General features: G+C 41.4%; 1 protein-coding gene across 1 annotated transcript in view; it reads left to right on the top strand.

Moving 5' to 3' along the window:
- LOC142664435 (putative N-acetylated-alpha-linked acidic dipeptidase) overlaps window positions 1-12,392 on the top strand; it is a 96,317-nt gene extending 83,925 nt beyond the window's left edge. Inside the window, exons 11-12 of the mRNA XM_075843501.1 lie at window positions 1,147-1,239; window positions 7,601-12,392. Of these exons, the coding sequence (XP_075699616.1) occupies window positions 1,147-1,239; window positions 7,601-7,814 (307 nt within the window). The 3' untranslated portion in view covers window positions 7,815-12,392. The remainder of the gene's footprint in view (window positions 1-1,146; window positions 1,240-7,600) is intronic.
- The last annotated feature ends 3,634 nt before the right edge of the window (window positions 12,393-16,026 follow it).

Genomic DNA, 16,026 nt, shown 5'->3' with positions numbered 1-16,026 from the left:
TTTTTACAGCATTCACCCTGTGGCTTAAATAATGTTACATTTTAATAGTTCAGACTTTAATGGACATGGCGATACCAGATATGTTAGGTTTTATTTTTTTACATTGTGTTTGGGGAAAATGTAATTTTTTTATTTTTATTTTTAACTTTTAAGATTTGTATTATTTTTATATATTTTTTAACTATATTTAAACTTTTTTTATTAGTTCCCTAGGAGACTTGATCCAGCGATCGCGTGCATAATATACTGCAATACTAATGTATTACACTATATCGCTATACTGACAGCCTCCAGGAAGGCTTCATAGGAGTACAGCGACGGCAGACCTGCAGGCCTTCATTAGGCCCCCAGGCTGCCATGCCAACCATCGACACCCCGCGCTCGCATCATGGGTGGACGATGCACCGTCACAGTTGGCCTCCCCCCATTTTAACCGTTTAGATACAGCATCTATAGGGGTTAACCAAGCGGGAAACCGCTCGTTACGCTGAAGTGTTAGCTGTTTCATACAGCCGACATGCTTGTTCCATGGAGCGACTCAGTCCATGAGCTTGCTCCACGCTCCACCACCCGACTTGTCGGGAGGGGGTTAATAGGTCGATATGTGAATATCTTTGGAATACTGAACACTTTTTTCCTTTTTTCAGTACAAAAGCCATAAAATTGGTCAAAATTTTAACATCTTATAGCATAGGATTACATGAATATCAACAGTTGAGGACAGGTGTGGCGCTCCTCAACTGCATAGGAACTGCTGAGATACCACATACAAGCAGAGGACAGGTGTGGTATTATTTCTGGAACATAGAAGCAATGTTTCTCAACCCCTTCAAATAAAACTTGGGGGGGGAGGCAGAGAAGTCACATGGAATTTTTATTTTTGCTTCCACTTTTAGTGCTCATTAAGGTTTCCATCGATGCCATGCACAGCGAATAAGATGAACAAAAATAGCCAAGTGAGTGCGGTTTCCAGCACATGTCCATTCTGCTCTTTGACAGAAAATGAGTGCTGGGGCTTTAATTTATCATAAGAAGAAAAACGGGACATGTTTTCTTTAGGATCACCATACCCTGGATCATGTCATGAAAGAGAGAGCACATTGAAAAAAATATATATAACAATTTTCCCCTTTTCTCTCTTTTCAGTCCACTAGAGGTGAGAAAAATTAATGATCAACTGATGCAATTCGAGAGATCCTTCATTGATCCTCTTGGAGTAGCTGGCAACTTAGACTTCAGGTAATGTGTTTGATAAGAACTTCCCATAGATTATCTACTTTTGTTGAGCTTTACTAGATCACAAGCTAATTAAAGCTGTATAACAACTAGGTACAGTTCAGATTTTGTAACCACCCTCCCACTTAAAACCAAACTAAGGCTTGGTTCACAAAGAGTTTTTTTGCAAGTGGAAAATATGCCTCAAAATTCCGTTTGGAATTTTGGGGCAGATTTTGCTCTGCCTGCACGTGGATTTTTGCGGCGTTTTTCACCTGCAGCCATGGAGCGCCGCAAAATACGCTTTCTCTGCCTCCCATTGATGTCAATGGGAGGTCAGAAACGTAAACGCCCGAAGATAGGGCATGTCGCTTCTTTTTCCCGCGAGACGGTTTTTACTCTCGCGGGGAAAAAACGCCTCCGTCTCCCATTGAAATCAATGGGAGACCTTTTCGGCCATTTTTTGGCGTGTTTTTCGATGCGGTTTCCAAGTAAAAAAACGGGTTAAAAAACTAAGTGTGAACTGGCCCTTAGAGCTTACAGTGGTCTTAATTCTGTATTCACATTGCAAATCAGGTGCCTCCCCATTTTCCGGTTGGACGATATATGTTGACAAAAGAATGAGGGTGCAATCTCATACATCCTTTTGGTCTCTACTGTGTGACATGAGGCCCATGGGCCGGATCCGTGCTTTCCAAGAATTTTTTGTAGTTCCCAACAGTCCTTGCCAGAGAATGCCCCATAGACTGTGCCAGGGAGGGAGTGCCCCCATAGACAGTGCCTGAGATTTTTGGTTTATAAAAAATAAAAAGTTCCTCTATCTCTCTCCAACTACTCTGCAGGTTGCCAGGAAGTTGGGTGGAAGTGGTAAGAAATCATCCACTCACGTGTCACTTCCCCTCACTGCAATGATCTACTGTATGTCAGCAGTGGTAATAACTGACCGCTTTAGCCGAATGAATTCCCATCTTTGTGGAAGACTTGCCTGCCTCGCAACGAGTTTAGGAGGAGTAAGGCAGACGTCCCCCTTTTTTTTTGGAGACTCATAAACCATTCTAAAGGCTTGGCAAGGCTATGATTTTTGGTCTGCATAGCTCAATAGATAAGGTTAGATTAGATTAGATTAGATAGATAGATATGACTTTTTAGCATGAAAAAAAATGTTGCTAAAAAGTGTGCACATCTTATAATCCGGAGTCAGGGGGGACTGGTGGCACTCTGCGTGATCATAGAGAACTGTGTGGCATTATACAGAGACCCCTCTGTCCCTTCCCATCACTGATCTGTATTATCAATACAGGGCGGAAAGGGAAGCTGAAAACAATATGTCCTACCCTAGACTACCAGGACAGCATGCATTATCCTATCCACTACTAAAATAACCCCTACAACTGCCCTAGACCACCAGGGCTGGTGACAATAATACGTCCGCTAACCCCTTAGGACACCAGGAAAGTCTGGATTATTCTGAAATCTAATTTTTCCCTCATTTTCTGTGATCTGAACTTGGGAGAGTCTAATGTATCTTACAGACCAAAAAATACGGTATGTGTACTGTATGTGAAATCTCCATACAAGACGATGATCAGAATTACTGAAAGGGACAACCATTGCTTTGTGTCTACGATCTTTTCAATGATTAATATTGGATACATATACCAGCCTCGTAAAAATATCTCACTTCCTAAGCAAAGCTGGGATTTTAATAGCTTCTAACCCTTTTATGTGAGCCAGATAACACTGACAACGGCATTGTACTATTTTGTATGCTCTATAATGCGTTCATTTTCATTCTATTTTTATATAGCCATTTTTCTCACAGTCTTGGCAAACAAGAAACATCATTAGTATCTTCAGCAATTGTGTAGCACAACAATCTTTTCTGTTACGCGCTAACTGCACCATGGAGAATAATACAGCAGTTAGGACAAATATATCATTAGTATGTGGCAGTAAGATTGTATCCAATTATACTACAAGCAATATCCTGAAAATACACAGGAACAAAAGGAAAACTTTCAGCATTAAGACACAGATTGTTTATAGGATATTAAAATGTGGATACTTATATATTATATGTAGAATATGTCATATACAAATATTTTCTAAAACCAAAATGAAAAGGGAAATCCTTCTTTAGACATTCTCTTTGCATATGCTGTCGATCCGACACGAGGATGTCACAATTTGTATACATCCTGCAAAATGGTCTAGTGAGTGGCACTGTGCTGTGGCAAATACAGAAGAGAAGGGACCCAATAGCAAAGATCAAACTGGGAACCTCATCGTATGGGAACCTCATCAGTATGGCTTGGTATGATTCCCCCACCTTCCTCATATCATGACCTTTGGATTGACTCTTCAACCACAACCAGTCCTAGCCCAGGACTCCCCTCTCTCTCGGGCCCCATAGAGGCCACTTTCCTTTATAGTATGTACACCCATGGTCCTATGGCATCATCAGGAGCCTCATAGGCACATGCTTCATAAAGCTCCTCTTTCATATAGTTTGCCAATGAAACATAAAAAGCATGTTGTATCATCAGATTTTCATTACGTTTGTTTCCTCTTCATTTGTATTTTGAGCATGGATTTAAACTTCAATTATGTTACTGTCTCTTTAAATGCTTAAGGCATGACCTCTCCCTTTTTGTTCTCGGCAGCTATTAATGAAACTGTTATAATTATTAACAACAATACTAGGATGTGTCTAGGGTTACATGGATCTGCGATATATAGCACGGAATGTGCGAGTTTCCACATTTCCAGCTTTTCTAGGTGTGACTCATGATAAATGGGAAGGAACAATCCTTGCTGCTCCATACAGTGTTCCCACGGAAACCACGGCATTATGACCTTGTATTTGAGTTTATGGTATAAAAACCATATGTTTGTTTATAGCAAAATTATGAACAAGCCCTAAAGGGGTTCAATAGAACAGTATTTCTTCCTCCATCTGGGTCACCCCCTCCGCCTCTGGTCCCTGTAACAGCTGCGATCACTATTGGTCCCTTCCATAATAAGCTGACAACAGAAAGGCACAGGTAGCGGCGTAGCTAAAGGCTCATGGGCCCGGGTAGAAGAATTCAGCTTGGGCCCCCCTACCCCTCCCCAACACCACCATCACCAAACCCCTGCGCGTGCCTATGCCCAGCCGCCTTGCCCCAACAGCCCCAATAGTATAATGCCCGCATAAAGTATAATGCTCCCATAGATGCCCGCACACAGTATAAAGCCCCCATAACTGCCCCATACAGTATAATGCCCCCCTATAACTGCCCAGTACCATATAATGCTCCCCATATCAGCTCCCACAGTATAATGCCCCCAAATCAGCCCAATACAGTATAATACACCCCCATATCAGCTCCCCATACAGCATAATGCCCCCATATAGTATAATTCCCCCATATCAGCCCCCCATGCAGGATAATACCCCCCACCTTATCAGCCCCCATGCAATATCAGTCCCCATACAGTATAATACCCCCCGCCATATCAGTCCCCCCATACAGTATAATACCCCCCCCCGCAATATCAGCCCCCCCATACAGTATAATGCCCGTATATGTGCATAATAGAAAAATAACAATTACTTACCTATCCCCATTCCCGCGCCGGGTGGAGGATCCTTCGCTTCCCCTGATGTGTGCTATGAGTGACTCAGCGCAGACAAGTGCGATGAGGTCGCTACATCGCGCTTGCATGCGTTGAGCCGCTCAGGGCACAGTGAATGCTGGAGCAAGGAGCCGTCAGCTCCTTGCTCCAGCATTGAATGGAACCGGCACCTCGGTGAGTGACTTGCGACCCCCCGGAGGTCTTCACACGACCCCCAGTTTGTAATGTATTGTGTTGTATTGTGCAGTTTGCGGTGGAGAGAGGAGGGGGGGCCTGTAATTTAATGGCCCCCCCTGTCCACCGCAAACACAAAACAGACAATACATTACAAGACAACACAATACAAGACAGCATAATACATTACATTACATTACAATACAGACTCTGCAGCTCACCTGGAGTCCTCCGCACCTGCTCTTCCACGCTGGCTGGAATGCCCCTCACGTGCCGTCACGGTCACATGGTACACTAAGTGTACCATGTCACCGTAACCAGGAAGTTCCGGCTTCACGCCACAGAAAATGTATTTAATCAGCACGCTGTATGGCAACGGGGACCACATGGGCCCCCCAGGTTTAGAGGCCTGGTCGTAACTGCGACCGCTGCGAGCCACTGGGCACAGGCTTTTTAACCCCTTCCCGACATATGACATATTTACGTCATAGCTGGGTAGGAGAAATATGGAGCGGGGTCACAGGCTAAACCTGCTCCATACAAAAAAACTATTCCCGTTCCCTAGTACATTATATTGTACAATAAATGGTGCCCTGAAATACTACAGCACGTCCCACAAAAAATCAAGCTCTCATAGCCCTATATTGACAAAAAAAAAAAAGTTTTGGCTTTTGGAAGGTGGGGAGGATAAAATTGACATGCAAATCTGAAAAATGGCTGCACGGGAAGGTGTTAAACGTACAGTGAAGGAAATAAGTATTTGATCCCTTGCTGATTTTGTAAGTTTGCCCACTGTCAAAGACATGAACAGTCTAGAATTTTTTTAGGCTAGGTTAATTTTACCAGTGAGAGATAGATTATATATATATATAAAAAAAACCAGAAAATCACATTGTCAAAATTATATATATTTATTTGCATTGTGCACAGAGAAATAAGTATTTGATCACTTTGGCAAACAAGACTTAATACTTGATGGCAAAACCCTTGTTGGCAAGCACAGCAGTCAGACGTTTTTTGTAGTTGATGATGAGGTTTACACACATGTTAGATGGAATTTTGGCCCACTCCTCTTTGCAGATCATCTGTAAATCATTAAGATTTAGAGGCTGTTGCTTGGCAACTCGGATCTTCAGCTCCCTCCATAAGTTTTTGATGGGATTAAGGTCTGGAGACTGGCTAGGCCACTCCATGACCTTAATGTGCTTCTTTTTGAGCCACTCCTTTGTTGCCTTGGCTGTATGTTTAGGGGTCATTGTCGTGCTGGAAGACCCAGCCACGAGCCATTTTTAATGTCCTGGTGGAGGGAAGGAGGTTGTCACTCAGGATTTGCCGGTACCTGGGTCCATCCATTCTCCCATTGATGCGGTGAAGTAGTCCTGTGCCCTTAGCAGAGAAACACCCCCAAAACATAATGTTTCCACCTCCATGCTTGACAGTGGGGACGGTGTTCTTTGGGTCATAGGCAGCATTTCTCTTCCTCCAAACACGGCGAGTTGAGTTAATGCCAAAGAGCTCAATTTTAGTCTCATCTGACCACAGCACCTTCTCCCAATCACTCTCAGAATCATCCAGATGTTCATTTGCAAACTTCAGACGGGCCTGTACATGTGCCTTCTTGAGCAGGGGGACCTTGCGGGCACTGCAGGATTTTAATCCATTACGGCGTAATGTGTTACCAATGGTTTTCTTGGTGACTGTGGTCCCAGCTGCCTTGAGATCATTAACAAGTTCCCCCCGTGTAGTTTTCGGCTGAGCTCTCACCTTCCTCAGGATCAAGGATACCCCACAAGGTGAGATTTTGCATGGAGCCCCAGATCGATGTCGATTGACAGTCATTTTGTATGTCTTCCATTTTCTTACTATTGCACCAACAGTTGTCTCCTTCTCACCCAGCGTCTTACTTATGGTTTTGTAGCCCATTCCAGCCTTGTGCAGGTCTATGATCTTGTCCCTGACATCCTTAGAAAGCTCTTTGGTCTTGCCCATGTTGTAGAGGTTAGAGTCAGACTGATTAATTGAGTCTGTGGACAGGAGTCTTTTATACAGGTGACCATGTAAGACAGCTGTCTTTAATGCAGGCACCAAGTTGATTTGGAGCGTGTAACTGGTCTGGAGGAGGCTGAACTCTTAATGGTTGGTAGGGGAACAAATACTTATTTCTCTGTGCACAATGCAAATAAATATATATAATTTTGACTATGTGATTTTCTTTTTTTTTTTTTTTTTTTATATAATCTATGTCTCACTTGTAAAATTAACCTAGCCTAAAAATTCTAGACTGTTCATGACTTTGACAGTGGGCAAACTTACAAAATCAGCAAGGGATCAAATACTTATTTCCTTCACTGTATATGTATATTGCAAAATACCTTCAGTTTTTTTATTCTCCACATTTTGGGTAAAAGTTGCTTAAAATTTTTATTTCAGGGACAGAAAAGAGATCTTGGTTATCCCCTACAGTTACAGCGGAACATGGTACAGAGAGAATTAGATAGCAATGTTCATTGTGTAGCAGTTATACTGTAGTTTAACTCTGTATGCAATACGTCTGTTGATCAAAATTTCCAGATATTTTTTCTGTTCTCCCCAGGCATGTGATTTATGCCCCCAACCAGAACAATCGGTATGCCGCCTCCAGTTTTCCAGGCTTGGCTTCTGCAATGTTTGATATTGAAAACGATCCAAACCAGGAAAGACGCTGGCAACAAGTTAAAAAGGAAATTTCTGTAATTGCTTATACCATAGCCTCTGCTGCAAGCACCCTTCAGGACTCCAGCAGTATAGGTGGAGGCACAAAATACTAAAGTGAGAGCGCACGTCACAGGACCACAACAATGTCATGTATTTAAAGCCTTATGTGGTGACTTGTGATTTCTATACAGAGTATGACAACTGTCTGATGTCTTCTCGGTTTTTGTACTGATGTTATGTACACAGTTGGCTTGCTAGAGGTGACAGTGGTAAAGGCTTTTTTTTTTGTACAATCGTATGTATCCAGATATATCTTAAAAGTCACTGTATACATTGAGTTTTTGTGTAGCCTCACTAGTTTAGTAGGGAATCACAATTTCCTAATGTAGTCTTATTATCCTTAAAGGGACTCTCCAGCTAAAACTAAACTTTCCCGTGTGTACCATTACGGTATTCCATGTGTCAGTCCCTCACCCGTTATTTTTCCTGCTTCTATCTCTATATATCAGACCGGGATGGTTGCTTAGCAGCAGTGTGAATCAGACTCGGTGACACGCTTTCTCTACTTGAGTCTATGGAGTTCTATGTGTCACCCATCACAGGCTTCTGCAGTTCCTGTACCACGCTTGTTTCGCACAGGGGTGGACAGAAATGTCTATCATAAGCTACCACGAATATTTAGACAGGTTTCGGTTACACAGGTATAATGTAGAAGAATATAGTGCAGCCTCCCTGTCTGTATGCTTATGGTTTCTCAGCTTATTTAGGAGAGTATAGAGAGAATGCTAATCACAGTGTCCCCCAGCATGCAGAAATGGTATGGTCTTTACCTGGTTATGTGATACTGTGCTGAAGCATAATGGGATTTATAGCAAAGCAGAGAGGAAGAGAAAGCTGGGGAAATCTAAGAATCAAGATAGAGGCTTTTTTAAAGCACAGACAAGGCAGCAGTTCAAAAAGTAACTACAGTATACATAAAAGTAGTGTAGTTGAGTGTGGTATACAGAAGGTGAGGAATGCAGACATGGAAAGTTGTGTTTCCACTGGAGGTCTTCTTTAACAATAAATATAGAAGGGAAGTCACGTGGATTCGATTTCCCTGTGGCTTCCGTACTCGCCCTTACAGGTTTTCTTCAATAGTTTATTTTCTGCATTTGCAGACCATTGCTTGCTGTGAGCTGCAGCCTGTAGTCTGCGTGAATTTGCAGGCAACTGTGGAGAAGTTGAATTCACCTCAGCCCAATGTCTACTCTATTGGAACACTTTATAAAAGGGAGTAAGTCTTATAATTAGCAATTTATCTATACGTATATGCTGTGTGTGATGCTCTGTAGTATATTATTTTAGGCTCATCAAAATTTAACCTCCAATTCAATAGTGGAATAATTTTAGCATGATCAAAAATTAACCTTTGTAAATTTTGTATTGAGGAGTGGGTCACTCAGACTTAAAAAGGGGTTGACTCATGAAGACAACCCCCTATCCATATGCCCTATTATGGCATATGGACATGATAGAGGGGGTCCAAAGCAGGACACTATATGAACCAAAACAGAGAGGCACTTCTGCCAGACTCAAACCATCTATTTATTACATGGATGGCTATTCCTCTGAATGACCGCCATGTAATACTAGATGTCTGGCCAGAAGAGGCTTCCCCTAGCAAAATCAGCTGTATATGGGGGTGTCTATGCTAGTTACATTCTGAAAGAGGGCGTCTCTGATGAGAAAGGTTTTATAATGAGATTTAAGCCATCTAATTTTTGTCTGTACTGACTAGTAGTGCACTAGAGGAGACTCTGAGGAGGCCTAGAGCTACTTCCACAATGTCAGTATAAACTAGAGAACAAAAAGAGTCCATACATATCAAAGTATGAAAAAATTGACCATCTTTATTGATAACATCAAATACAAAAAAAAACAAAAAAACAGAGAATCTAAAATAAATCCTTGTCTGGATCACTAATGTATACATTGATCAAAGTATATATATATACATTTTGTATATAGTGTGAAAGATTTATTAGCTCAATGTAGCTCCAAAACAGGGTGCATCCATATTGGTAGTTTGAAATACAGATAATGTAAAAGCAGAGTATGCAAAACGCAAATGTAGAAGCTAGTATTTGCTTAAAGTGACTAGTGCATTTAATATGTGGCCTAAAGCCAAAGCAGGCCTAACAGATGCACTTACCCATGCTTAGGAGTTTATCAGTGTGACCCAAGGTGTGGAAGAGCGCCCCGACGCACGTTTCACCTGTAGCTTTCTCAAGCTTTCTCCACAATGTCAGCCAAGCAATTATGTAATCAAAAGGTCAGCATTCATTGTACAGTATATTTGTATTGGACCCTCAAAGAATTGTGGATATTATTTAAAAAAATAAAATAATTTTTGTGATACCTAATCATATTTCATGGGACTGCCATCTTTCTTACTAGCGGCATTGAATAGAAATAAGATCTTGCCCTCACCTGACCAGTATATGTATAAATAAAAGGATAAGTCCACTGGATATGATTCTTTCATTGCTACTCACATTTTATTGTGCCTTGACCTTGACCCATTTTTAAGGGCGCTTCATTCATCCCAATGCCAAAGTCCTAACTACATCACAAAATAGCCGGAAAGCAAAACAAAGCAAAGCAATCACATTAGGAACATGCTGTTAAAATAGACCATATGATCTACATTTGTGAGCATGTTATCTCTAGCAAAATCAAGACCAGGAAAGACAATCAACAATACAAATAATTGCTTGGAGGATGGAGTTTAGTCACATTTCCCCTACGCGCTGGCAAGCAACAGAGTGGTTAGTTAAACATACACTCCAGAAGCATTACTTAAAATTAATTCACCTACACACAATGTGGCAGCCATATATATAACTAAGTGTGAATAAGAAATCTGGCCCTAATGATGGAATGTACATGTCAGCTCTTCAAAATAAAAATCTACTAGCAAACAATGGCCTAACTATAGGGGTCGCAGCAGTCGCAACTGCGACCGGGCCCGAAGCCAGGGAGGCCTGCGTCCCCCCCCCCCCCCCCCCCACGCCACATCAATGAAAAGTTACTATAGTAACTGGGGCCTATGTAATAAACTACACGGGCCCCCGTTACTATAGTAACTGATAGTACTTACATTCCTCCTTCCGGAGCGCAGCGGCAGTCCTGACGTGTCAGCGCTGTGCGCAGCACATGACGTCATAACGCTATGCACTGCACACAGCATCTCGACCCTGGATGGAGTCAGGACCTCCACTGCGGCCATAGAGGAGAGTAAATTTAATACCATTGTCTGCTGGAGCTGATGGGTCGGGGACTGAACCCCGCCAATCAGCTGTTTTGAAGGGAGTACAGCGCTCATACAAGCGCTACTTCCCCTTCATTACGGTCACTTTCTCACAATGACTCGCAGACATGGACGTGTCAGCGATTCAGTTTGAGCAAGTAAGCTTGTTTGAGCGCTGCACCCCCTTCAAAACAGCTGATTGGCCGGGGGTCCCCGTATTCGGACCCCGACACATGAGCTATTGATGGCCTACCCTGAGGATAGGACATGAATGTTCAGGGACTGGGCAACCCCTTTTAAGCCTACCATGTGGTAGGCTTAGATACGGGGCCCCAGCAGACTAATCTTATGCTGTATAAGATTACTGTCTGATGGACCCTGTATCTAAGCCTACCTTAGGCTTAGATACAGTATCCAAAAACAGTATCACACATGCAGTTGGGCCCTGTATATAAGCCTACCATATGTATTAGGCTGTGTTCACATCAGCGTTGCCCTTCCGTTGAGGGGTTCCGTTGGAGGTGTCTGTCGGGTAACCCCTGAACGGAACGGCAAACTGAAACTTCAGCTTCAGTTTCCTTCACTATTGATCTCCATGGTGACGGAAACGTTGCTAAAGGTTTCCATTTGTCACCGTTTTGACAGGGTTCCGGTGGTCTTGACGCAACTAATAGCGCAGTAGACTACGCTATTGATTTTGTGTTAGCCTTTAGCTATGCCCCTGCTAGCAAGATAACCAAAGGAAGACTAACAATTATTTATTTTAGAAGGGTCCCTGACAATAAGGCGATCCCTGCTTCTGGAAACTACAGTGATCAGCTGTAATCTGTGGGGGAACCCAGCAGCATGTATTAAATTTCCATGCAGCGCCACTGCAGGGCAAATTAAGGATTACACAGTGCCCATTGTAATGCATGACCGTGCTGGGTCTTCCAGATTGAAAGGCGTGCTTTCTATCTGCTTATGACTCTAACTAATAGATAAGGGTTCTGAACAGGGACCCACCTTTTAACTCACAAGGTCCTAAATAGTTTTCTAAACCAGGAGGCCCCTAAGCTCCTCTGGAAAAAAATTTTTATTCAACTTCTCTGCATAAAGATTTTTTTCATTAGATATGAAATCTCTGTCATGTAAATGTTCTCTTGGAAAGGTCCACATTACCAGGTACTGAAGTTCAGGTTCTGCTCCTTTTACACTTTCATTGATCTCGGGATCCATGGAAATGAACAGTCATCCCAAAAGTCTACCAAGACCAAAACAGACTTCAAGGAATTTTTGTAATATCTGTATATTGGGAAAGATTCACACAAAAATTTACTTTATTATTAATAAGAATAATAATTTATATTAATATTTAAACATAAAATGCCTGTATATCTGTATATGAAAATGTGTGTAAATGACCTAATAAAATAAATTAAAACCTTTCGATGTGATTGTACATAAGATTTCTTTGTTATGGTCTTCAGCTTTTCAATAGTCTTGGCTTTCAAAGTTACTCATAAGACAATTTAGGACACTTTCTTTTTGCATTTTCTCTTAATTTCCTCTGCACTGCAGTTGGACTTACTTGCCTAAATGACATCTATAAAAATAGTTTTTTTTTGTAATATATGTCTTCAATTATTTGGCTACAGCAGGAAGACATGACACAAGTTAGGGTTTGTTCACATCAGCGTTAGGTTCCGTTGATGGGTTCCGTCAGACCTTTCTGTCAGGGGAACCCATCAACGGAAAGGCAAATGGAAACCGTAGCTTCCGTTAGCATTACCATTGATTTCAAAGGTAATGCTAATGGAAACCTATGGTTTCCGTTTGCCTTTCCGATGATGGGTTCCCCTGACGGAAAGGTCTGATGGAACCCATCAACGGAACCGAACGCTGATGTGAACAAGCCATTATGAAGAGAAAGGAACATCATTTGATTAAAAATGCTTGTGGCTCACATTCTCCGACCTATTCCCCTCAAGCATAAAGTCATCTTCATAAGAGGGGTTGTTTCATCAAGTCTTGGTAGGACATATTCATGGTACTATAGAGTGTGGTCCCCCTCTTTTGGAGCCGGAGTGGAGAGCCGCTAAGTAAGAGCAGCTTCTGGTGGACCGGCTTTACAATGTATAAACGGGTCTGCCATTAATTGGAATGGCTGGCATGTAATACTAAATTTATCCTGCAGCCGCCAATAGATTTAAAAAAAAATTGGTGTAAAGGGACCTTTATTTCTCCAATCGTTGCAGAATTATTTCTGTTCACAGCGATTGTTTTAACAGTTATTAATTACAAATTAGTCTTTGGGAAACAGCGGGTGTTTGTTTTGTAGGTCCACAGCAGGACAGCAGCTGTTTTTGCCTGTCCTTGGCGTCATTCTTTCTACTGCTTTTGAGAACTGTGTGCACTGATTTTCTAATGATAAAAACATTTGTTTATTGGGAAGATAATAGCAAACATGAGATGTAGCTCAATAAGACATTTTTTAACATAGTTTAGTGATTGAAGTGGTGCTGAAATGTTATCATTTTATCATACAGTAGCACAGTGGAGATAAAGAGGAGGAGAATCTCTTTCTCCAAAATGAGTACAAATAATTTATTTCCTTGCTGGACCATGATTTCTCACATTAAAATGTAAATAATGCATCAATTATTATTCAAGATTATCACTCAGTTTAAAATGGAAATTGTTTGGTGCATGGGATAAGCTTTCAAATAGGCCTAGATCTGGCATTATTATTATTATTTTTTTATTGATGCTCTCTATTATAACACCTCATACTCAGGGCAGAGGGTAAGACTGTATGGTGGCACACAAAGTCCCTGTGGACTCTGTACTACGGTGCCTTAGTCACTCAGCGTGACACCATATGGTGCTCTGTACTACGGTGCCTTAGTCACTCAGCGTGCCACCATATGGTTCTCTGTACAGCGCCATATTACAGAGACATTAGGAGAAGGCGGAACAATTTTGTAGCTTTACGGGTCACGCCGCCTGGCAAGTAATTCCACATAGATGTTTTTTTTTATTTGTAAACGTTTATTGCAGGACTACGCGTTTCAGGACCAGACAGGTCCCTTCATCAGGTACATATAATACTACCAAAAAAGTGCATTGTTATATACTTTAAAAAAACGGGAAGAAAAACCTGGGAAACACAACTGTTAAACTTAGTTTCAAAAAAGAGGGAGATGATAGGGAAAAAAGGGTGGCAATTATCGGACGTCCTCTATCCGTACAGAAAGTAAATAAACAATGTATAGCAATTGGCCTCTGCATGAATGAAATTATTCTTCTCGTGTGTTCTTGCGGAGATGCCGATTGCCTCTTCGAATAGTGTTCCTGGCACTACTGTGCTTTCAGTTTAGATATGTATTTCTATTCCCTATGTTGCAGCATCCCAATTGAACCCAAACTGGATCTCAATGGAGCCTTCCCTTTTTTTAAAAAAATGCATTAATCCTATCCAGGAGTACTGTAAAGCCGTGCACAAAATCTGTTCTTCACGGTGTCATCTTTTATCCTAAAATCAAATTCATATAAAAACGAAATATTTTGTTAATTCCCAACAACGAAATCTATTTATTTTTTTTAAACAAAAAAAAGTCTTATTATGCACAAGAATTTACAAGTGAGGCGGGTATTTTAAAACCAGACCAACTATTTTCATAAAAATTCAAACTTGTATAAAAGTTTTAGAACCACCTTATTTCGTTAGTTGTCTACTATTAAAAACGAAATCTATTATTTCTCAAAACGAAAAAAAAAAATCGTAGACACCAAATTGAAAATCAAGTGATTCGGGATATGTTAAAATAGTGTGATTTTTATGAGCATTCTTATTTCTCAAAAGTGACCTGTAGAAAAAGAGCTCTCTTATTTCCTCTAAACAATGGCACATGGCACACAATTCTTCTGGTAATAATAATAATAATAATAATAATAATAAGCGAACTAATAAGTTATCCAACCACCTGACCAGAAACAGGTTTATTAATGGGCATCTCAATCTTAGTTGTTATTTTCCAGGGTCTCATTCAGACCTTCTGGAGAGAGACTGTGATACTTATATATCCAATAGGATTCCCTATTTTTGAGGGCTGAGAATCTGTTTTTAGCATCAGCTGGGATTTCCAAGGGTGTAATTTTTACATTGAAACGACCCCCATGGCGTTGGTGCAGATGTCTGGAGACGCTGTGAATGGTTGTTCGTGCTAGACCTATGCTTATTTATCCTTGTCCTTAGTGTCTGTTTTGTCCTTCCTACGTACTGTAACCCACAGTCGCTATTAAGGAGGTAGACCACGTAATCGGAGGTACAGTTGAGAAATTGTTTAATTGTGAATACCTCCCCTGTTATGTTGCATTTTGATGTCAACGGTCTGTGGTTAATATTATAACAGCACTGGCATCTAACCGTGTTATACCTATAGGAGCCTGTACATTTTGGGAGGAAACCCAGCAGAATCTGACCAGGTGAGTTGCAAATATCTCACAATGCGCTACAACAAAGTGTTGTAAAACTGGAATACCTTAGAGGAGCGCCGTATCCTTTTCTGCCTCTTTTTCTCCCTTCTGCATATTACAGAGACGTCCTTCTCTATAAGCAATAAATCCATAAAACAGTTTTTCACAGAGCATGTTATGACAGAAAAAAAAAACACTGTATGAAATTGAAAGCAAATGGAGGTATAGTAGGGCTCTTTAGCAGGTGCCCCTTTCCCCAGGACCACTTATAGGCACATGCCTACTGTGCCTATAGGCAAATCTGGCCTGCAGTGGCACAAAAGGCAGAGTAATTTTTATTTTTCTGTTATACATTGATGTGAACCCCTGAGCCACACACCTACGCTATTATTATGGGAATTGGCATCAAATGTCTATGGATGCCATGTAATGGTTCCGTACAATGCAGGAGGTTGTATGCAGTTGTAATACGTTCATATGTATGAGCCTATTGTCACAGCCAGTCACCGTCTCACTCCTGCCTTTGGCTGCTGTCCTGCTCTCTCCCATGGCCAGTGTCCTACCAGCCGGTACTG

Source organism: Rhinoderma darwinii, chromosome 12, assembly GCF_050947455.1.
Source record: "Rhinoderma darwinii isolate aRhiDar2 chromosome 12, aRhiDar2.hap1, whole genome shotgun sequence".
Taxonomy (NCBI): domain Eukaryota; kingdom Metazoa; phylum Chordata; class Amphibia; order Anura; family Rhinodermatidae; genus Rhinoderma; species Rhinoderma darwinii.
The sequence above is the reverse complement of the archived record's forward strand: the minus strand, read 5'-3'. Positions and strand labels throughout refer to the sequence as shown.